This window comes from Vulpes lagopus, chromosome 2, assembly GCF_018345385.1.
Source record: "Vulpes lagopus strain Blue_001 chromosome 2, ASM1834538v1, whole genome shotgun sequence".
In the NCBI taxonomy this organism is placed as follows: Eukaryota; Metazoa; Chordata; class Mammalia; order Carnivora; family Canidae; genus Vulpes; species Vulpes lagopus.
This window is the reverse complement of record NC_054825.1, coordinates 60,355,562-60,378,586: the sequence shown is the minus strand read 5'-3', so window position 1 is coordinate 60,378,586 and position 23,025 is coordinate 60,355,562. Positions and strand designations below refer to the sequence as shown.

The following is a 23,025-nucleotide window of genomic DNA, read 5'->3' as shown; positions in this document are numbered from 1 at the left end:
ATTCATAAGCTTTGATTTTCTGTATCTAATTGTCTCCAGTTTTTCAGGCAGCAGTTTGCCCTGAGACCTCAATTCTCACATCAGAAGCAGTAAGTCAGTATACTTTATTATTATTATCATCATCATAAGAGCTAAGGTAAGACTATCCCTAGAATATAACTCTTTCTTGTTTGCATTCTAATATACTTTATACATAATCCTGGGGTTACCTAAGGGAGAATTATAAGACAATTAATATCAAGCAGGTGACTGTCTTCCACTGTTTGTCAATAAAAGGGAGTGAAGATCGAGAACCATTATTGTATTCTGCAAATAGTTTGGGATATAGAGGTCCACAAACTGCTGCCGAAGGGCCAAATCCTGGCAGTAATGGAACAAATCCAGCCATTCATTCTTTATATACATACATACATATATATTCTTTCTGTGGCTACTTTCTTGATAACAATAATAGAGTAAAGTAGTTCCAACAGAGGCCCTATGTCCTACAAAGCCAAAAGAATTTACCATCTGGCCCTTCAAAGTAGAAGCTTGCTGGCCCTAGGTTATATATCCCATGCTGTCTTGCACCTGTGATATCTGGTATTTTGTGTATGTCTGTCTGTCTTTTTTAATTGTTGATCAGGGCTGAGTGCAATGATGACTATGCGCTGTCTTTAATTTTTATTCATCAATTCATTTAATATACAATTGATGAAAGTAAAGAACTCAGTTTAGTGAAAATCTTTTGCAACACAGTGTAAATAATGCTATAACAATAACATTCAAATACTAAAAAATTAAAATAAAGAAGTTATTGACTCTAGCTGGGGTACTCAAGGGTCAAGAACACTAAAATACTGCCACAGAAGACTGTGGCTTACTATTGTTTAGCAGAAAATATATCCTCTAAGTAAGGGATTCTCCAACTTCAGTATTAGAATCACCTTAAGAACTAGTAAAACAAAGACTGCTGGTTATACCCCCAGAGTTTCTATTACAGTAAATCTGAGATGGAGCCCCAAAATTTACATTTCCAACAAGTTCTAAGGTAATACTAATATGATGCCAGAAGAGAACTACTCACTGCTCTAACATACCAAATAGCATCATATAAATACATTTTTAAAGCTGAAAGGGTCTTTTAAAAACTAGTTGTTTGGGGAAGCCTGGGTGGCTCAGTGGTTGAGTGTCTGCCTTTGGCTCAGGGCGTGATTAAGTCCCACATCTGGCATGGAGCCTGCTTCTCCCGCTGCCTGTGCCTCTGCCTCTCTCTCTGTATGTCTCTCATGAATAAATAAATAAAATCTTTTTAAAAAATAATAAATAAAAACTAGTTTTACCTCTCCGAAAAAAAAAAAAAAGAATATCAGACTAAAAAAACAAAAAGTCTTTATGTCAGACAAATAGAAAGGTCGAACAGACTGTCACCTGTTTTATGAACCTGAAACACTTTGGACCTTCAAAATTGCTTTCCTATTTCGTTCATTCCCTTGTTACCTCCTCAATCAATCCACCTCCCTCAGTTATCTGCCCTAACTGACAGGTTTCCTTTGCTGTCTTCACACTTTAGCCATGACTGAACAAGTTACCTTAGCCTTGCCTTGGGTCTTGGCCCCTAAAATCAGTAGGGCAAACCCTCCACCAGAAACAAATTTAAAAGAAGCTATCTCCAGGTCAATGTTAAGGGGTTCTTCAAAATTCCAACTCTATCTCTTGGGAAATAGGCTGGAACACAGATAACTGATGAGCTCACAAAACCCTACCTAAATACTCCTATACTCATTCATAAAAGGTTATGTAGGAGTCATTTGTGCATTATTTTTAAAATGAGGGACACACACACAAAAAAAAAATAAAAATAAAAAAATAAAATGAGGGACACAATGGCTCTCACTTGGGGCATAAATTATTTTTTAATCTAGATATAGAGTAAATAACATTTGATTAGTATTACTAAAACTCTAAATAAATGATTACTTCAGCTTCACCAATGAATGCAATTTAAAAAAATCAATTGCTGGAAGTACTCTATTCTGTAAAATGCAGCACAAGTTTAATAACTTATTTGGGGAGAAAATTACCACATCAAATATATCAAATACAGAAACATTAATAAGCAGGAAAAAAAATCAAGTATCTCTAAGAATGCAGTAGACAAAAATAGTATTCACTAGTACTTACTGCTAGACAAGAAATAGAAAGATGCAAAAGGTGTTGCCCCTAGCTTCAAAGAACTTATTGTCTATTAGAACAGCACAGGACAAAAATGAAAGTGATTAAGTGTTTAATTGTAAGACATGACTATACAGTTAAAGATCAAGAAAAGGCCAATGTAGACTAGAGTAGCTAAAAAATGTTTTATAGTACAATATGAGCTATGACTTCAAAAATGGTTAAAACTTAATTAAGCAGGATTTGGATACAGAGTAGTAGAGATTCCAGAAAAGATATAAAAAGTAAGAATAAAAGGAGCACCACAAAATAGAAGGTAGACACTGAAGTGCTTACCTGACAGGAGTTCAACAGTGGTGGACAGAAAGAAATCGGGTTTGACTGATTGTATGGGGCTAGATAATACAGGCCTTGAAACCTCACAGAAATCTTTAGATCCGATACGGTGGGCAAGGTGAAACTATTATAGGTTACTTAAAGAAGACTACATGGAAAAGGACATATTTGAAGACTTATTTTAGCAGCAATATACAACACAGTTCAGTGAGGGGAAAGGCCAGGAGCAGAGAGCAACTATGGTGCCACTGTAATAATCCAGGAACGAGATGGTAAAGCACTGAACTATGGTCCTGGCAGTGGAAATGTAGGGAAGAGGAAGGAACTTAAGTGACACTGCAAACTTGGCAACTTGTTAAAATATTAGGCATAGGGATAAGAAAAAAATCAAATAAGAAGCCAACACTGCTAGCCTGATGGAATGAAGGAACAGGTGCCATCTACTACCAACAGGTGCCATCTACTACCCACAGAAGTAGAATAGCTAGAAATGAAAGCCAACTGAGGTAGCAAGACACTATGGCATAGAAGAAGGATTACTGTGAAAATGCCAAGTTTACAATGACAGTTGGTAGCTACCTGTACTCTAGCAAATGAATAAGCAGATGTCATTAGATTTGTCTGGTCAGCCCATCTATTTCTGACTTTAGCAAAGAAGTGAACAGAGGGGGGAAAAAAAAGGATGGTTGAGAAGTGTCTGGATATTCAAAATTAAAGTGCATCTACAAGAAAGCAGCAGGAAAAATAAAATGTCAATCAGAAATAAGATCCACAAAAATAAGAATCTTGCATCTTTGCCCATGGAATCCTCAATGCCTGGCAGAGTAGCTGACACAAAGGCAGCTCTCAAAAAGGAATGAATGAGAATTCCCAACTGCAGAGGAATCACGGTAACAAGAAGAGTTGAAGACGTAATAAAAGATAAAAATTGAAAAAAGGCCACTAAGTTGGCAAGAAGAACAGGAAGCCAGACTGCAAGAGTCAAAAAGGACAAGAGAAGAGAGATCTAGCAGAGTCGGGGTGGTGAGCTGATGGACAGATGGCAGCTAAAAGGAAGTGCAGCAGGGTAGACAAAGCATTATTTCACTTGTTTGAATTTTTCTAAACTATAGATAATGCTTGCTCATTCAAGAAAATTTTGAGAATATAATAAGGGGGGGGGGGAGCATACATTGTTTCTACCACCAAAGTGCAAAACCAATTAACACTTTTAGAATGTATGTTCACTTATTCCACCATATATACAAGTGGGCTTACATATCACACAATAAGATAATAAATGAGAGACTGGAGGGGAGGGAAAGGGTTAAGGAAAATAGTAAAATAAGGGGTGAGATCAACTAGCAATAGTTACCATGTTTCTTAAATCTCTTCTTAGTGGTCAAAAAAATAGCACTTTTCTGCTTTATTTTTTATTATCGAATAAAGATTTTTGCATTGTTAACTGTATTATTATTATTATTCTTATAAAATGAGTATTTACATTCTTCATTCACTTACCTAATGACTTTTTTTCTTAGACTACGAATGAGCTCTTTAGGTCACTGAAAGATCAACTCTGTTTTACTGCAAAAACTTTTCTCCAAGTTGTTTGCTGCTGCTTTAAGGAAGTCATAAGCATGTATAAAGTCACAGGAAAAGCAGCCTGTAGAAAAGAACAGTTTGATGATGCTGACAGAAAAGGTATGTATTAGAACAAATTCCCTAAATATATGGAAAGGGATGAATCCAAAGGGGAAAATAAACTTCATCCAATAATGGGAAAGTACACAGATACAGATGCTAAGACATAGCCAAAGTATGGGTCAAGTGAGGTATATGAGGAACCCCCTCATACAGTAATATTCTAATCCTCTTCATGAAGTGGCCATTATTCAAAGATAATCAACTCATGGTACACAGCCACCTTCTAAAACTAACAGCAGTTCCTGGTCCTCTGGTTCTCTATTATTATTTTATATCTTCTATCTTTGTATTTCATTGAGAGAATTATGATTGGTGGAAACCCCACTCCCCAACCAAGCAAATTTTGATCTAACCTATCTTCCCCTAATTATTCACATTACTGGCAAGGCTTATTGTCATCAACAATTATGAATCTAATTCCTGCTAGTGGGAATAGAGATTTGCCAGTAAGCATATCATTAGGTGTATGTGGATCAACAGCCTATCCCTTGATTTTTGTTAAGGTCACAATACTGAATTTTGCCAATAAGAATATTATATCCTACTGAATCCCTCTCTCATCTCTCTATTTTTTAATACCACTGATTATACCATATCACTGCATTTAACAAAATCTTACTTTTGTTAAATTCTACTGATGATGCATGCAACTACTACACAAGGAGGGAATGTTTTAAATGGAGAGTGGTGTTCATTACTTTTTAGTTCTCCTATGCCTGTATACAGTAGACATTAAAATAAAGGTATACGGAATTCAGTTTTCCTTGACCACTTGATTCTGTAAATTCAGGATTAGTTCTTGACCTTCTCACTTCTTTGAAACTTATATGTACAAAATTTGGCCAAATACTGCTTTTAACTATCTCCTGCTTCAGAAAAAGGGATCATGCATATAATAATCTGGCAGTTATAGTTTAGATCATAGATTGCTTATATATACATGCAAGTAACAGATCTAATAACTGCAATCAAATTAGCAAAGTGATTCACTTAAAATAACTGAAGCATGTTGTTCAAATACATTTTCCAAGGATCTCAAAAGCTCCAACCTTACTACAAGATGTCATTAAGTGACACTCTTATCCAAATAAATTTTTAAAATTTCATACATACTGCAAAAACAATGGCAAGTACTTGGCTACTCCATATAAATAAAATATTTTACTGTCATACTGTAAATTACTTATTATGCACTGGCTGCTTTGTTTCAGGTATACTAAGTCTCTGAATTCCTATAAACTACATATTAAAAAATGAGAATGTTTCATGTAAATGCAGTAAAAATTAACTAAAATGGGCCCATCACAGGTAAGGCTAGCCTAAATCACTGAAAAAAGTTTATTTATACAACTCAGATCACTCTTCCTTGAGTTGAGAAAAATTTCATGGAAACAGTAGCACAGGAGTTGAATTCTAAAGTTAAACCTTTGTATCAGTAGGAAAAAAAAAGTTTGTTTTTAAAGAAAGGTTTTTAAAATAGCAGGTAAAGAGACTAGCACAGGCATAAACAGAGAAGCAAGATCATAAAAGGAAAGAAAATGGGTTAGTGCAAACTGCAGTAGCCACTTAATGCAGTAATCTCCTGTTCTCATCTTGTACCTACTTGATAGTACAAGGTGGTGATCAAAGTAGAAAAGTCACCGAGAAATAAAAAAATATAAGCACAGAAAGAAAAAAACAAACCCAAGTGCACTTGATGTTTGGTTTGTATCTTAAAATGAGGCCTCATAAATTGTAACACCATAGCCCTAGGGACTCACATCCTCCAAGATAACCAATAGTTCACTTCTATCCCCATGGCCTTGGCAGGTATCACTAATCAATCAGATTTAGCATGTAAATTCAAATTAGTTTGTTAATCCTGTTGGAATGAGTGTAAAGGTATCTTTTGTTATCTAAACTCAGACTATGAATGAGTTCAGGTAATTTTTTTTTTTTTTTTAAGATAAGGCTATTTGGAGGAGATGGTATTTCACATCTTATGGACTCTTGCCTTTCAAAATTCCAAGACATAACAGACTGGAATCTGTCACTGACCTCTCACTCTCTGAATTCAGAAACCAGAGACTCAAATAGCAAGGAATATCTTATATTTTTGGTTTGTTCTTAGGTATGAGGAATATAAAACCTCACCTCCCACATGATTTTTCATTTTATATTTATATATATATATATATATATATATATATGAGCTATTATAATAGATGTCTGATAACTATACTATGCATAATTAACCAAACCTAGTGGTCTTCTATTTCCTCTTATAGATAGGAAATACTACAGTCCATAAACAGAAAAAAACTAAATGTCTCAAGAAAGAAAAATTAAATCATATTTTAAAGTTTCTATTCATATTGGTTAAGTGTTAACTATCTTAATCTCATAGTCAACAATAAAGTGCATTAAGGCCTCAGAGCTTATTGTTCCTTATTTATTATCCTGCCCAGGACAGAAGATCCTTCCTCCTTTTGGTCTATGCTGCTCCTCTTAACGTGTACTCTTAAAACCTTCAACAAAGCAGAAGAGAGAGCCACTAAATACAGAGATTAGTGGAAAAAGATAAGACTGGTCTAGTTTGGTCAGAGATGTGGAATAACTATCTTACTGTCTTGTTCTTTATAGGTTTAAAGAACTGTCACAGTTATACATTAAAAAGTCTACCCTAAATGAAGAGGAAAGTTGGGAAGCTCAACACTACACTGAATTACTCTGAAAATAAAATACACCTTTCTTATTTATATAACCAAACTGACAATATAACATCTGCTACTGCCTTAAAATATTACATTATTACAATAGGAAAAAGTTCCTATGTGAGGTGCTTATAAGGAGTGAGAACCTCTTTAGAAGCAAAACAAAACAAAACAAGCACACAAATAGTCCCCCTAGTGCAATCTCTCAACTAGTAAACTCCCCAACATGGACTGCGGCAGAGTCTTACATATTTTTGCATAATCAACAACGGCTCTTAGAATACTTTAAATGTAATGCATGCTCAATAAATATTTGCAGACTGAATCTCATATACAGAACTCTTGCACAAGGTAACAAGAAGTGAGTAACACCTTCAGACAGTCTTCCTGGGCTAACACCCAAGGAAACACAGACAAATCCTAACAATTCGTCCATTGAAAATGGTTCTGTTGATTGCCTGTGATTAGTTAATTCTGTTAGTCTTTCACTGTGCTTATGGTATGTTTTATTATTGCTGTCAATATTAATTTAGTAACAGAGGCATAGAAAGTTAAGCTAAAGGAACCTGCAAGGTCATCTAGTATAAATCATTCCTTTTACTGACAAGGAAACGAAGGTCTACTTTTCTCACACTTTGGCACTTGTCACCTCTTTCCTTGTTTCCCTAACTGAATAAAAAAGTTTATTGCACCTTTTCCTTAAGTTAATATTACAAGGTTAACACAAGTGAATGGGCATTCCTCAAATGTTACTCTCTAGCACAGTACTTTGTATATACAGCAAGTATTCAGGTGAGTAATCACACACTGTTCTTGATTAGTGTTCAAATTTGAAGAAATGATAATGCTCATTTTAATTACTTTCATTTGTACATTTTTGTGTGCAACACTTTTTCTAATATAAAAAGTGATCTGACACAAGTTCTGACATAAGTTTTTACTTAAAGCATTCTTTCATAATGGATAAAACACTTCTGTCTTTCCACCACTGTGAAGCTCATTTCCTCCAATAATACCAAAAATTAATAGTGAGATAGAAACCAAGTCAGTTTTGCACACAACATTAAAGACCCCTCCCACCTTGGGCAGCCCCAGTGGCGCAGCGGTTTAGCGCCGCCTGCAACTCGGGGCATGATCCTGGAGACCCAGGATGGAGTCCCACATCGGGCTCCCTGCATGGAGCCTGCTTCTCCCTCTCCCTCTGCCTGTGTCTCTGCCTCTGTGTGTGTGTGTGTGTGTGTGTATATGAATAAATAAATAAATAAATAAAATATTTAAATAAATAAATACCCCTCCCCAGTGGGGAGAACAAATTGGTAAATTATTTATACACACATGCATCCATTACCTAACAGCTAAACATTAGGCCAGAAAATCCAGGGGATTGGGATCCCTGGGTGGCGCAGCGGTTTGGTGCCTGCCTTTGGCCCAGGGCGGGATCCTGGAGACCCGGGATCGAATCCCACGTCGGGCTCCCGGTGCATGGAGCCTGCTTCTCCCTCTGCCTCTCTCTCTCTCTCTCCCTCTATCATAAATAAAAATTTAAAAAATAGTAAAATCTTTAAAAAAAAAAAAAAAAAAAAAGAAAATCCAGGGGATTGAAATTGCTTAACTTGCCTTCTTTGGTCAATAGGGAAGACAATTTAATTAGTTTCAAATCATAGAGGAGAGCAAGGAGCTGCCTTCTTTCTGGAATCACAAACACTCAGTGTTGGGATGCAACCATCACAGCTGGCCTCAATAGAAACAAACAAAAGCACCCTTGGTGTGCTTGGTATGGAAGACAGGCTGAACTCAGGGCAAGCAGAATGTTCAACCAACTAATAAAAAATATATAAAAGCCAGCTAATGTACTTAGTCTCTAATTTTAAAGCAAAATGAAGATCAGGGACTTACAGTTAAAGTAAACACTAATGTTAAAAACTTTATAGTAAATGTTTCCCACTGCCGTGGAAGGAACAATAACTATTTCTCAGACAGAACTAATAAATGCCCTGACCCAGAACCAAGGACAAAATGGAACTGCTGAGTTCTAGTATATGGGACAGAAATCAGGTTTAATATGCCATCACCAGGTAAACCTTTGGATCATCACCGGACTTTGCTCACTGTAACTAATAAATAAGACAGTAAAACAAAATTGCTGAATTTGGGTTTAAATTAGAATTTAGAAAATATCCAAATAGCCCACATATATAATTCCACTTTATTAATAATTTTTAAGTCTAAAATGCATGACATTCAGAAGTCCGCAGGACTTACAGAACTGAATAAGACAAGGAACTCTGGCCAGAGCACTTCCAGGGTCTGATAATGAATGACAGGAATCCTAGCTTCCCTGTCATTCAATTTATCAGTTTCCAAAAAATGGGTAGAACAATGATACATCTTACAGGACCGTTAAAGAAATGGTTTGTACAGTCTTACTTACAAATAAAAGCTTACGTAAATAAAAATAACAACTGATGACAATTAAACCTTTTAAAAATCCCTGAATTCATTTGTTGAGTAAATACAGTATTTAGAACATTTTCTACAATAAACCATCAGATTTCTTCTGATTTTCTAGGTGAAGGCTTTGTTGTTTATGTTATAGCCTAACTGCAAATATATGAATCACTCCCATCCATGAAAATATGATTATTCTTATAACTAATCACAGAGACAGAAGAGATATCAAACGTAATTTTTTCTATCCCATTTTTTCCTCAGAATTTTATTCTATCAAGGTTTCAAGTAAAACTGTTGTAAAATAGAAAAGAAAGCACTTAGAATATATATACATACAGCTAAACTAAATACAATTTTTTTTTCTCTTTTAAACAAGGAAGATACTAGGAGATAAGAGGAAAGAAAAACATACTTTGGTATTTCTTTTTTTTTTTTAGGTGCAATGTAAGTTTGAGAAGTTTGCAGTGAGGTTAGCTGTGGCTGTTTTAGGTTGCCAGGACAGATTTTCATTTAGAAAAAAGACATACTGCTAGTTTTCCTTTTCTTTTAAATTAAAGAATATATTAGAATTCTATTGTTTAAAAATACAAACAATATTTTCACAGCATATTCAGTATTAAAATGCATCTCTGCAAATAAATCTCCTTTCAAAGTACTAAGTGATGTGGACCTTTGTCTATGGAGTAGGAATGAGGAAGGTCAAGAATAGTGCAGGCTTGTTAACTTGGACTTAAGCTGATGATATTCATAAATATATTACACAAATACTACCACACTATCAGGTTTGCAGATTCTTATTTTCTAGGACTACCTTAAAAATTTTTATTTCCAATTCTTATGAAATATAGTTTCTGATCTCATTAGGTACCATGATTTCAACTTTGAACAGAAATTTTTTTTCCAAAGTCCTACTTAAAGCTTGAAATTACAATGGACATACTTTTATCAAATAGCATTTTAGTTTAACAAACAGGATGTAGTAATTATGAACTGAAATAATAAATAACTGTCCAGCTAACGACCCACCTTACATACTATATCTGTTGAAAAGGAAAACAAGTACAGACTTGTTTGTGATCTGCAAGTTCAATAATTTAGAAACTATGATCAACCTAAATGCAAAACCCACTTGATAATTTTTAAATGCCACATTTTGGCTTAATGTAATTTAAAATTTTCACTAGAAATGATACCAACGGTTGATGCAGAAAGTAGTACAAAACTGATCTCTCAGAGCATTATCAAGTTATAAAATAACTGATAAAAAGATACTGTTCCTTCACAAAACGTGAAATGAGGAGAGCAAGGGGGCTGAAATTGCTGAACTTAGCAACCTTACCCATTAAAAATTTTAATTTAGCATATATATAGTAGTTCATAGGAGGTGGTGGTGAAGGAGCTTTCACTTTCTAGCATCTTTATTTTATATAGTCACTTGATGAATAATATAAATCCAGTCCTGTAAAGCAGAGGATATGAGACTATATATTAATTATATCCACCAGTGTTGTTTACTCCAAAGTTCTAAACATAACATAAAGAAATCGTTTTTTGCAAATAGGATTTCTACACTTGAAAATTAAACGCTAGTAAGTGTGCCATGACAATTTTTAAATAAAGATACAAAATTGTGTATTTGGGGATTACGGTGTTGGTGCCTGCTATTTTTTCTGAGCAAGTAGCAAAAAATGAAGTGCACTCTACTTCAGGATAAGTTTTTTCTCACAGTAGAGTCAGTGAAGTTAAGCTGTAATGAATGTGTAAATATAAATTATCAGTTAAAGAATAATTAAATCACAATTTACCAAAAATTACCACTATCATTATTCAGTCAGTTGGCTATACACTTTGCTCGTATATTAGAAATATAAAGTGGAGTTTCCTTTCCCCTATTGTTGTTCTCATAAAAAATTAAAATATACATTATTAATTCAACTTTTAAAATGTGCCTTTCTTAAAATGTGCCTTTTTAAAATGTGCCTTTAGTCCTTTAATTTGGATATCCCTTACCTTGAATGTAAAAACCAAAGTGTTTAATGCAATTCATTGATAATTTCAGAGACACTAAGTTACAAGTTAATAGGCGGCGGGGGGGGGGGGGGGGGTGGAAAAACTTACTGATTTCTGGAAACCTTGATGGTAAGCAGAAGATGAACCATCTCTCCCTTTAAATAACAGATTTTAAAAGGAGATGAGGGTACCCATCAAAGAATAAAGGCTTCTCCCTTTCTTTCACACACACATAGAAGACAAACTTATCTGACCTATTCAAGTTGCCAAAACAGGACCACGGATTATCAAAGCCAAAAACCTTTCCTTTAAAATATTTAAACTTCATTTCAAAATTAAAACTGAAAGCAAGATCCTCAACTGCCAATTACTGTGTAGTAAGAAACTATTTAAGCCTGCACTGACCTACTTCATATTAGCATCATGACAACACGGATGTCAGCCAAGAAATAACAAAAATCACTATATAACAAACCTTAATTTTGTGTTCAAAAACTGTGACTATCTTTAAGTGTCTGAATATTGTACAGCAATGCCACTTGTTTTTATGATGCATTTCTTCTTAATTGCAATAAAAGTAAGGAGTTTTGATATTTTAGTAGTCATATTCAATGATGGACATGCAAGATTTCATTTTTAAAATCAGAGCTTGTTTTATACCACATTCAATTCTATTTTAAAACTTCTATTAAAAGCAATCTCTTAGACCAAATTCCAAATATTGCTTTCCATTTTTAAAATAGCACTACATTTTTTTAAAATGTCAATCAATGAAGAATCCTACAGAAATAATCTAAGTTCATGTTCAAAGAATATTTACAATGGCTCTAACGTTAGACAGACTTAACTCAGGGTATTTAATTATTAAAAGACTACCACCAGCCTTTCAGAGTTTAACCTAATGCTGAAATATTGTAAATTCTCATACAAGTACGGAAATAGCAAAGGATATCTCATCTATGGTTTCTAAAAAGCCACGAAATAGCAAGACATTTTAAATTAAAACGTGTTCTTAAATTTAAAAAAAAAAATCACTTTGTAATGTAAACTACCACGTTAAAATACCTTGTCCTAAAGAAGCCCTTTCTTCACCATCATGCAAATAACACTCCCTGGAAAGGAAATTTAATCTCAGAATAAAGAAGGCGAAAACATCCAGAAATAGCTGCTAAACCAACGGAAAGGAAGAGAGACACATTAGGTTTTGTGCTGCATGTTAATATTCTTACGCACAATGTCTGTTTGGTGAAAATTCACAATACACTTCTTCCTCCCTTGTGTGATTGCAAAAAGGAGTAAACACATTACACATTCCTCAGTCCCAAATTCATGCCACCACCATACAATATGACTTAAAATTTCGACCCCTATTCCCCTCACACAGAAGTGAAAAAAAAAAAAAAAAAAATTAAAAAAAAAAAAAACTTGTTTTCATCTACACTCACAATTGAGGAGGGGGTAAAGGCATTTTTTGGGCTCTGGAGACCAGAGGCTGCTGCAAAGCCCCCACACCTCCAGAGGTCCTATAAATATGCACCCGACTCTGGATACCCACATTCAATGAATGCATCCGCCGCCGCCTCCTCCGCCCGCCGCCCGCCGCCCGCCGCCCGCCGCCCGCCGCCCCCCACCCCCTTTGCAGCAGAAATGTGCCTGGGCTTTTCTACCCCAGCGATGGAGGATCCTCTTACCAGATGGAGTTCTTGATCTTGTGTTGCAGCGCGCTGGCCTCTGTCCCTGGCAGCCCAGGCACAAGGGCTGGCAGAGCCACCCCCGAGTTGGGGGCGCTGGGGGGGAGCTGCTGATGGGCATCAGGCTGCTGTGGTGGCGGCTGTTGTTGTTCCTCTGCCATCGCTGCTGGAGGGGTGGGAGGGAGGGAGGGAGGGAAGATGGGGGCGCGGGGAAGGGTGAGGGAAGAGACGGGGGGGCGGGGGGGAGGACGAAGGGGGAGAGGAGGAGGAGGAGGAGGAGGAGGAAGGAAGCTGAATAAGCTAGGCCTTTACCCCAGGGCTCGAGTGAGTCGCTTTCGCCTGCCGCCTGGGGGACATCACCGGGGAGACCGAGCGGCTCCTCACGGCAGGGACGCTTCACCGCGGGAGAGGCATGGCGGCGCCCCTCAGCCCCCCGCCGCCGCCGCCGCCTCCTCCCGTCAGCGGCCGGGGCTAGGGGGGATGAGGAGGGGACGTCTGAAGCCGAGGTGTGGGGGGGGCGAGGCTCCCCCAAATCCAAGAATGGCTGCTCAGGGACTCCGCGGCCTGGCCTTCCTTCCTTGCCCCGGGGCTTTCTACTCCGGGGGCCCGCGCTGCTGCAGCCCCAGCTCGGCTCCACGCCACTCCCCACGCCGCCGCCGCCGCCGCCGCCGCCGCCGCCGCTCGCTCCCGGCCCCGCCGCCACCGCGGCCGCCGCTGCCCTGCCAGCCCGGGAGGCAGCCTGGTGCGCGCAGCCGCACTGCGGCCCGGCGCAGACGGCAAAACACCTACCGCTCGGCCGCGGCGGGGGGGCGGGGGGGCGTGGACCAGCGTGTGCGGGTTACGGGCGCGGGCGCGGGCGCGGGCGCGGGGGACCGGGAGGGGGGCGCTCGGGGGCGCAGGGCGGGCTCGGGCCAGCTCGGCCCGGAACGCGCGCCGCGGGGGCGGAGGAGGGGACCGGCCTAGCCGCTCGCGGGAGGAGAGCAGGAAAACGTGGGGGAGGTGCCGGCGAGAGAAAGAGAACTTGCGTGAGGAGGAGGAGGAGGAGGAGAAACCAAATATAATATTTGGCGTGGAAATGGAATTTGGCGTTTTTCTTTGTTTTTTTTGGTTTTTTTTTTTTTTACCTTGCATCTTCAAATGGGGGGGGGGGGAGTGAAATTGAGCAACATTATGCGCTACCCCTCCCCTCGACAAAGTGAGGGTTGCTTTCTCCCTGGGCGAGGGAAGAGAATTGGAAGGCAGGTAAGAGGATAAGCTGACTTTTCAGGAGCCCCCAAAGAAGAACGCCCTTTGGAATTAACCACCCTTTCGGTAATTCAGTCTTGAACGGAAATCGCAAGTCAGGAGCTGGGTTGAGTGCTTCTCAGTCGGGCATTCAAAGCCCTCCAAATCTGGCCCCACTTTAGTTGTCCAATCATAGCTGCCTTCATCCCCCTGCAAGAACTCCCGGCTCCAATCAGTGAAGTCTCTATGCCATTCTCTGCGCGCAGCAGATTCATTCTTCCTTCGTGCCTTTGCTCATGCTGTTCCCCTCACCTCCCCACCCCACCCCCTTTCCAGGAATGCCCTCCCTCCCTCCTCTATACCGCTCTCAAGCCAACCCAGGCTCTAAGGCACAGCTCAAGTCGCGGCTTGTCAGGGTCCCTGGCAGCCAAGGCCCCTGCCTGCCTCGGGAAGAAACGCGTGCAGTTCTCGTAACATGGAGACTCACGCTCCAGCCATGAGCACCTTCCTGTGGAGCCAGTTGAACCCCTGGACGCGCTCTCTGCGCCCTTCTTCCCATTCATACTTAAGAGGCAGTTTTGCCCACTAAGAGTAAGACTCTGCTAGAAACAAGCAAGTTCCCTTTAAGAGCAGAAGAATTGGCTTTTCTAGGTGGGGCTGATCAGGGAGGCCTAAACTGCCTGCCTGTAGAAGACAACAGCCAAGGCCTCTGGCACCAGATGGAACAGCTGCTCAACTCACACTGACCTTTCTCTGGGCCTGTGGGTGGTTGTGAGCTCTTCAGCTTTAACTTTTCTGACACTTTCTATCAGGTTTCTACCTATCAGGTTCTCTGGCCACTTTCCTGCTGTGCTTGGACTTTGGGCCATGAGGCTCTGCCACCTTTTAGAGTCCTGGGTGGGGAATCTGATTGGCTTGGGCTCTCTGGCTTTGGAGTGCTCTGTGCCCTGCCTTGCCCTGGAACTTTCTTGCTTTTGCACCACTGTGCACTCAGGCCGAGCTCCCTGAGTCACCCTGAATGCTCACAGATGCAGATGGTGGGGGGGGGGGGGGGGGGGATGGGAGGGAGGAAGGACACCTGTGTACAAAACACAGCTCCTCCATGAGAATTTCAGGCCCCTTGGATTCCTTTGGATGGATCCCTATCCATCCTGATACCCTTTGCACTGATTGATTCAAACAAATTTGCCCCCTTGCCCATAACCTCAGGTCACTATTAGCTTAGCCACTTTAGGAAAATATAGGTTGCTTATGAATTTATTTTGCATATGTACCTTTGTGTCCTATGTAAAGACAGTATTTTTCTGTACCAAATGGGTAGACATGGTGTGCACGAGACAGAAGCTTTGAATAAAAATAAAAATAGCTAATGTTTGCTGAGCACTTTCAGCATGCCAGACCTAGCACTTTTCCATTCATTATCATAGGTCTCCCTTCCCAAACTATATATACTGTAGGTTCTTTCATTCTTCTATTATACAGTTGAAACAGAAACTTAGAGAGGCTAAATGACATTCTTAAAGTTATCCAGTTAATAAGTGAGGGAGCCAGGAATTTGATCCTGGAAGTCTGATTCCACAATCTGCAACCCATACCGAAAATGAGGTAATATTGAAAAATCTTGAATGTATATATAAACTCTATGTCCATGGGGAAGGTGGAGGAAGTAAAAAATAAAAAAAGCCCTCGGGAAAGTTGCCAAGTCCCCCAGGTTCTAATTTTTTACTTGTCCAAGAAAGAATGATGGCTCTATCTTGCTACACCCTGGGAAGGGGAGATTCTAGGCAGTGGGGGATTTCATTCAAGAAAGATAATGTATCTGAGACCTTTCAAAAATCTTAGGAAAAGGAAGCTGAGAAACAAGACTTTATTTTAAAGTACACTACCGGGTGTGACACAGGCTGGCTTCCCGAGTGCAACTTTTGAGTTTTCTCATCCGTTCCATGAAAGAGCCATGTCACCCCAGTAGCCACTAGAGGGCTCAGCAGAGCTGCAACCTTGAGCTGTGCTGGGGGTGGGGGTGGAAGGGCGGTGTTGTCTAGAGAGACTTAACTGAGCCTTTGGGGCCTTCTGGGGCCAACAGGCGGTTGGAGGACACATCTGGGACTCTTGAGTTCAACCAGCAATGGAGGAGGTGGCAGATAGTATCAGACTGAAGAGACCTAATTAGCAGAATGACACATCCTTGCAGGGAGGAAAGGATCAGCCCGTGCTGCTCCCTTAACATTTGGAAGTAGAGTATTTTATTTCAGTCTTCAGAGAGGGCTACAAATAAAATAATGCCACTAGAAACCTAAAAGAAACCTGATAAAGTTACCCAAAATCTTGAGTAGGGACTCACACCAAACCCAGGCACCCTGAGTAAAGGTAGCAGGTGTAGTCATGTGCTTCTGAAATTGTGTGTATACCCTTGTGGTCATGAAACCCTGTACTAAGGTCCCCAGAGCACCCAGAATCAATGTGGCTCATTTTCTTAAATGTCCAGTTTGACTCAGAAGTAATGGAAAACATTAGAGTAAGCCTGAATTTTTAAGATAACACTGGATTTTGAATTTATATTTCCCAACCCTGAGGAGTATAATTATATTCTCCCTGTGAAAGTGTACTCCAGTGGAAAATTTTTAGAAACATTTATGTAGTGGGGTAGAAAGACTCTGGTCATAGAGTCAGAAGACCTGGGAATTCAAACCCTCCATGTCTATCTCTATAAAAATGAAAATAGTGACCTACTTCACAAGGTTGTTATGAGGAACAACATGTAAAGTGATATCTAAACCATGGAAGTGTGTATACATATAAAGACAATCTCCAAGATGGATTGTGAGCACCTCAAAGGTAGTGACTATGTCTTACTTATCCTGGTAGTCCTGATACTCCTAGGTGTTGAGTAATTATTTGTTGAATGCAGTAGTTATTTAACCTTAATTTTCTTAGCCTAATACATTATACCGTCATGCTCTTCTATGTCTATAAATCTTGTCTCTTTTATGAAACTGTAAACTTTTTGTACGGTTCAGACTGTACTAAATGTAGCATATACATTTTTCATATGCTTATCATGCCTGATATATAATAGCACTGACCCCCCAAAATATAAATATATACATGGCTACATACATACTTACATAAGAATCTGGTCCCAACTTGAAATAATTTACATTCTTTGGAGCAGAGAGACATATTAACATATATCAATTATACAAGATGATGAGTTCTAAAATAGAATTGTCTACTAATGTCACAGACACATAGTGGAGGGAGGGATGGGTTCTGTTCATGGGAAAAATAGCTATTCGGAGTAGGCCTCTTGGCTAGCATTTGAATTGGGTCTCATTGGATGAATAGAAGTTCAATAGGCAGAGCATTGAGGGAAAAGGATTTTAGCATAAGCACTGGTGTGAGGGAAAAGGATTTTAGCATAAGCACTGGTGTGTTCATGTGCCCATGAACGGGCACATGGGATGAGTGAGTAATGCATAGCCCAGTGTTAGCTCAGTGCTCAGATCCTTAATGGAGTGTATAGGGGAGGGAAAGGAAGGAAAGGGAGACACAAACCCATCTTACAAGATGTTAATCTGTGTTATTAGTTATGATTGTTCCAACAAAAGATGAGACCTAAAACAGGTTTCATCAATAGTAAATATTGGGTAAATGCCTAAAGTGTACTTTTCGCTTCCACAAATTATGGTGGTTTACAAATATGGAAAAGATAAAGTTTGACCCTATTCTCTCCCCCAACCCTTAAATATAACAAAGTATTCCCTCATCCTCTTTTCCGTTGATCATTACTTCCTCTGCCTCTTCCATTGTAAACTTTAACTCCTAAGAGTTGAAAGTAGAGTATATAATCATCCACATATTATGATTTAGGGGAATAAGAAAGACTTTCCACATCCAAAAACTCTTCCTCTGTATCAGAAAGTGATAATTAATGTATTTGGGCTAAGCTGTTGTCTTTCAAAATACATATAGTCTTAGAGAAGCTGATGTATTAAATTCCAGTGCTGTAATGTAGTTGAGTTTTCAGTCTTAACAGCATCAGAGGAAGGAAGGTGAGGAGAGTGGAAAAGAAAACAACAAAGAGAAAGGCAATATTATGGAAGAGGCAAGTTGGAGGATTCAAAACCAAGCACACATTGGCAAATTTGGATACATTTTTCTCCATGCCATACTTACTAATGTAAGTATGATATGAAAATTGGAATTCTCCTGTTAGAGCACAAATATTCCATTATGTCATTAAAGCAATGGTTTGTTAAGGCAAAATAGCCTAACTATTCAAATATTGGGCAAGGCAGCAGGATGTTAACACTGTCACTACCTGGCTCTGTGACCCTATCTATACAAGCCATTCTTTCAGGTTATCTCTAAGGATTAATGGGATAAAGTTCTCAAAATGTACCTGGCTTTTCAAGTGAAAGGTGCTATGAAAATAAATGCCGGGTAATACCTTGCTTTCACTTAGAAATTTTCCACGGTTGTTACCATATATGTGTTTATGTTGTGATCTGCAATTCTCTTTATGTTAAAGAAAGGTTCAAGTTAATATCATCTGCCTGAATTTTAAAGGAAATGTTTACTTTTACTTGGAGCTGGAAAGGTCCCAAGTAGAAATTTGATCTTGGAAATTCAGCCTGGCAGCAGCTGTGAACAGAAGCAGGTAAAGAAAAAGCATATTTAACGAATCCTAGCAGTGACCATGAAAAGACACTAGAGCCAACCCCACAATGAGAAGGTTAGTACCAGTGCCATCTGAACTGGTGGAGCCTAATCAATAATCCGCAAACTCTCATTCCCCAATTCATTTCAAGGCACATTTAAGTCATTTCATGTGCAAATTACTAGGCTGGGACCTCAGGAGGATTTAAAAATAAATGGTAAATATTGTTTGAATCTTCAATAAGTTCATAATTTGAGACTAGAACTATCAGTGCACAGATATTTTTAGAAGTGTTGAGAAATACAGGGGAAGAAACAAAAAAGGTATGTAACAGGATGACTTACTGGGCTATTAATTTGGTTTACGTTCTTGTATTTTCTCCTTCCCTCTGTTCCAAACAGGCTTCAAAAAAATATCTTGCTCCTGTCTGGCAGGAACCTTCCCTTAGACAACGCTGGAGGCACCACTCACATTGAAAACAAAGCCTTCTGGGCCACAAGGTTTTAAAATGAAGTGTCAGTGTCATCCCCAGAATTGTTCTCACAATCTGCCTTCCAGGTTCCTTGCTCCTTGAGGAGATTTTGCCAGAGGGTTAAAGAAGGGGAGCATCTGGGATGCCAGGGAAAGAAAGAAAGAAAGAGAGAAGGAGGGGATGTAGGTCGAGGGAATTGTAGAGAAAGAAAAAATTTCCCTAAACTGGAAAGGCGTCAAAAGCCAGGGTTCCAGGAGTAGGAATACCAGTCTTGCTGCCTCAAGAAGCACCTCAAGAGATACCCAAACATCAGATGGAAACATGATGACCCCAGGGTGGCTGAACCCCCCTGCTACTTTTGTTTCATGAGTAGAACTATTCCTTGGGGGACGCCTGAGTGGCTCAGTGGTTGAGTGTCTGCCTTAGGCTCAGGGTGTGATTCTGGGGTCCTGGGATCGAGTCCTGCATCAGGCTCTCTGCAGAGAGCCGGCTTCTCCCTCCCTCTGCCTATATATATATATATATATGCCTCTGTCTCTCATGAATAAATAAATAAAATCTTTAAAAAAGCAAAACAAAAAATTCTTCCTTGACTTCTAGGGGCCATATGTCCCTGAATGGTGAGGATGTCAAAGTCCTTCTTCCCTCATATTCTAGGCTTAACATAAGTCTTTCAGGTTCTAGTGTACTCCTAAAGAGGAAAGCCCAGTAATAATTAAGATTAGGTTTCCTTCTGCTCCAATAGAATTGAGTCTGGGTCGCTTGTGTCTGGGGTGAATTTAATCCGATTTAAACAAGATAAACGTGAAATTTCTTGCACACCCAGATTTACAATTGGCAAATTGATACCTACTAGTGGTGGATACTAAATACAAAACAGTGTTAGCTGAGATGTGTAAGATTGAGAATCACGGCAAATAGCACAGCTAATAAATGCTGAGGGAGTATAGAGAAAGAGAAGAGCAAAAGGAGCCAAGGTAATAATAGGAGGCAGCTTCCTGGAGGGCTTGGGATTGAGCATCAGGAAAGGGTTGGAGTTTATAAGGTGGGAGAAGGAGTGGAGATGAGGCAGAAGGGGAAAGCAGTGTGAACGAGGAAAATGAACATGGGTATGCGGAGACAGGAGATTGGCCTGTTTGGAATAAACAACTGATGATGAACGTTATATGACATACCAAATTCCAAGTCTGTCCTTCCGCACTGGCAAGGCAGGGTTCTATCAGGTTCTATCTCCCACAATCAGTAGGAGATATAAGTATCTGTGTATCTATAAATGTAATGTACATACATATGTATGTATAAGAACTTACTGTAACATCTATTACGACCGTATATCATGACATTTATTGCAATTTATTATAATATATAATTTAAAAGACTTGGCTTTCATAGTTGTGGGGGCTAAGTGCAAAAATCTGTAAGGCAGGCCAGCAGGCCAGAAGCTCTTAGACAGGAATGGACACTGCAGTCCACAGTTGGGATTTCTTCTTCCTCAGGACAGCCTCAGTTTTGCCTGTAAGGCTGTGCACCTGGTTGGATGGAGCCCACCAAGATTATTAACGATAATCTTCCTTAGTTAAAGTCAATTGATTATAGATGTTAACCACATCTGCAGGATACCTGCTTAGCAACACCTAAATTAATTGACATGAGCCTTTATGTTCCAAGTGGAACATAAAACTAACCATCATACTCACTAAGCTCTTTATGTCATGTACTGTGTCCAATTTCCTTGAGGAAAATTTGAGATACATTGTTGTATCTCAGAACAGTTTAAGGTATACAGCAGGATGGTTTGATTTGCACATATAGTGTGAAGTAATCGCTACAATAGATCAGCTAACATCCATTTTCTCATGTAGATACAATAAAAAGAAAAGAAGAAAAGAAAAAAGGGGGGAAAATGTTCGGCTTGTGATGAGAACTCATTGCATTTGCTCTCTTAACGTTCCTTACATAGCAGTGTTAGCTGTATGTATGTCACCATGTTGTGTGTTACATCTCTAGTACTTACTTATCTCATAACTGCAAGTTTGTGCCTTTTAACCACCTTCCCCCAGTTTCCCCTCCCCCACCCTCGGTCTGGTAACAAATCCGATCTGTTTTTCTACAAGTTTTGTTTTTTAGATTCCATCATTAACAGAGAAAATTAAATATCTTTCTCTTTCTGATTTCAGTTAGGATAATGCCTTCAAAGTCATCCATCCATGTTGTTGCAAATGTAAGATTATATTTTTTTGGCTGAATATTATATATTTCATTGTATATTTCCAATGGGATATATGCATTACATATATACTTAACACAACCTCTTTATTCATTCTTTGTCAATGGACACTTAGGGTATTTCCATGTCTTGTCTATTGTAAATAACACTATGAACATGGACGTAGAGATATCTTTCAAATTACTGTTTTTGTTATCTTTCCAGAAGTATAATTCTGGATCACGTGATCATTACATGTTAAATTTTTTTGAGAATCCTACATACTGTTTTCAACAATGGCTATACCAATCTACAATCCCACCAGCAGCACACAAGAGTTCCCTTTTCTTCACATTCATGCCAGCATTTGTTATCACTTGTCTTTTTGGTGATGGATATTCTAACAAGCATAAGGTGATATCTCATTGTGGCTTTAATTTGCATTTCCCTAATGATTATTAATGTTGAACTTCTTTTCATGTATCTGTTATCCTTTCATACATCTTTGGAGAAATATCTACTCAGGTCCTCTACCCATTTTTTAATTGTTTTTGTTTGTTTGTATTGAGTTATAGGAGTTTTTTATGTTTTGGATATTAACCTCTAATCAGACACAGTTAGCAATTTTTTTTCCCTTTCTGTAGGTTGTAATTTGACTTTGTTGATGGGTTTCTTTGCTGTCCAGAAGCCTTTTAGTTTGATATACTATCACTTGTTTATTTTATATTTTGTTGTTTGTGCTTTAGGTGTCAAATCCAGAAATTATTAAAGACCCAGGTCAAGGAGCTTTATTCCTATGGGTTTTTTTTAGGAGTTTTGTGGCATCTAGTCTTATATTTAAGTCTAGACTGAGTATGATATTAGCTGTGGGCTTGTCTATATATACCCTTCATTATGTTGAGGTATGTTCCTTCTGTGCCTGAGTTTTTATTATGAATGAATGTTGAATTTGTCAAATGCTTTTTTGGTAGCTATTAGCATGATCATAAGATTCATTCTGTTAATGTGATGCATCATATTGGTTGATTTGTGTATGTTGAACCATCTGTGCCTCCCAATATTAAATCTCTTTTGATCATAATGAATGGTCCTTTTACTGTGTTGCTGAATTCAGTTTGCTAGTATTTTATTAAGAATTTTTGTATCTATATTCATGGGGGATATTAGCCTGTAGTTTTCTTTTCTAGTAGTATCCTTTCCTGGTTTGGATATCAGAATAACTCTGGCCTTATAAAATGAGTTTGGGAGTAGTCCTTCCTTTTTGATTTTTTGGAAGAGTTTGGGAAGGTTTGGTGTTAATTCTTCTCTAAATGTTTGCTAAAGTTCACCAGTGAAACCATCTGGTCCTGGGCTTTTCCTCTTTGGGAAGTTTTTGATTACTGCTTCAATCTCCTTACTCTTAATTGGTCTGTTCACATTTTCTATTTCTTTCTGATTCAGTA

General features: G+C 38.8%; 1 protein-coding gene across 6 annotated transcripts in view; it reads right to left on the bottom strand.

Moving 5' to 3' along the window:
* Positions 1-13,515, bottom strand: part of RFX7 (regulatory factor X7) — a 132,481-nt gene extending 118,966 nt beyond the window's left edge. Inside the window, exons 1-2 of one of the 6 annotated variants that reach the window (XM_041742426.1) lie at positions 13,334-13,515; positions 13,022-13,187 (exon numbers count right to left, since the gene is read on the bottom strand). In XM_041742426.1, coding sequence (XP_041598360.1) covers positions 13,022-13,182 — 161 coding nt within the window. In that variant the 5' untranslated portion in view covers positions 13,183-13,187; positions 13,334-13,515. The other 5 variants (XM_041742420.1, XM_041742434.1, XM_041742443.1 and 2 more) reach the window with 5 other exon arrangements.
* Between the last annotated feature and the right edge of the window lie 9,510 nt (positions 13,516-23,025).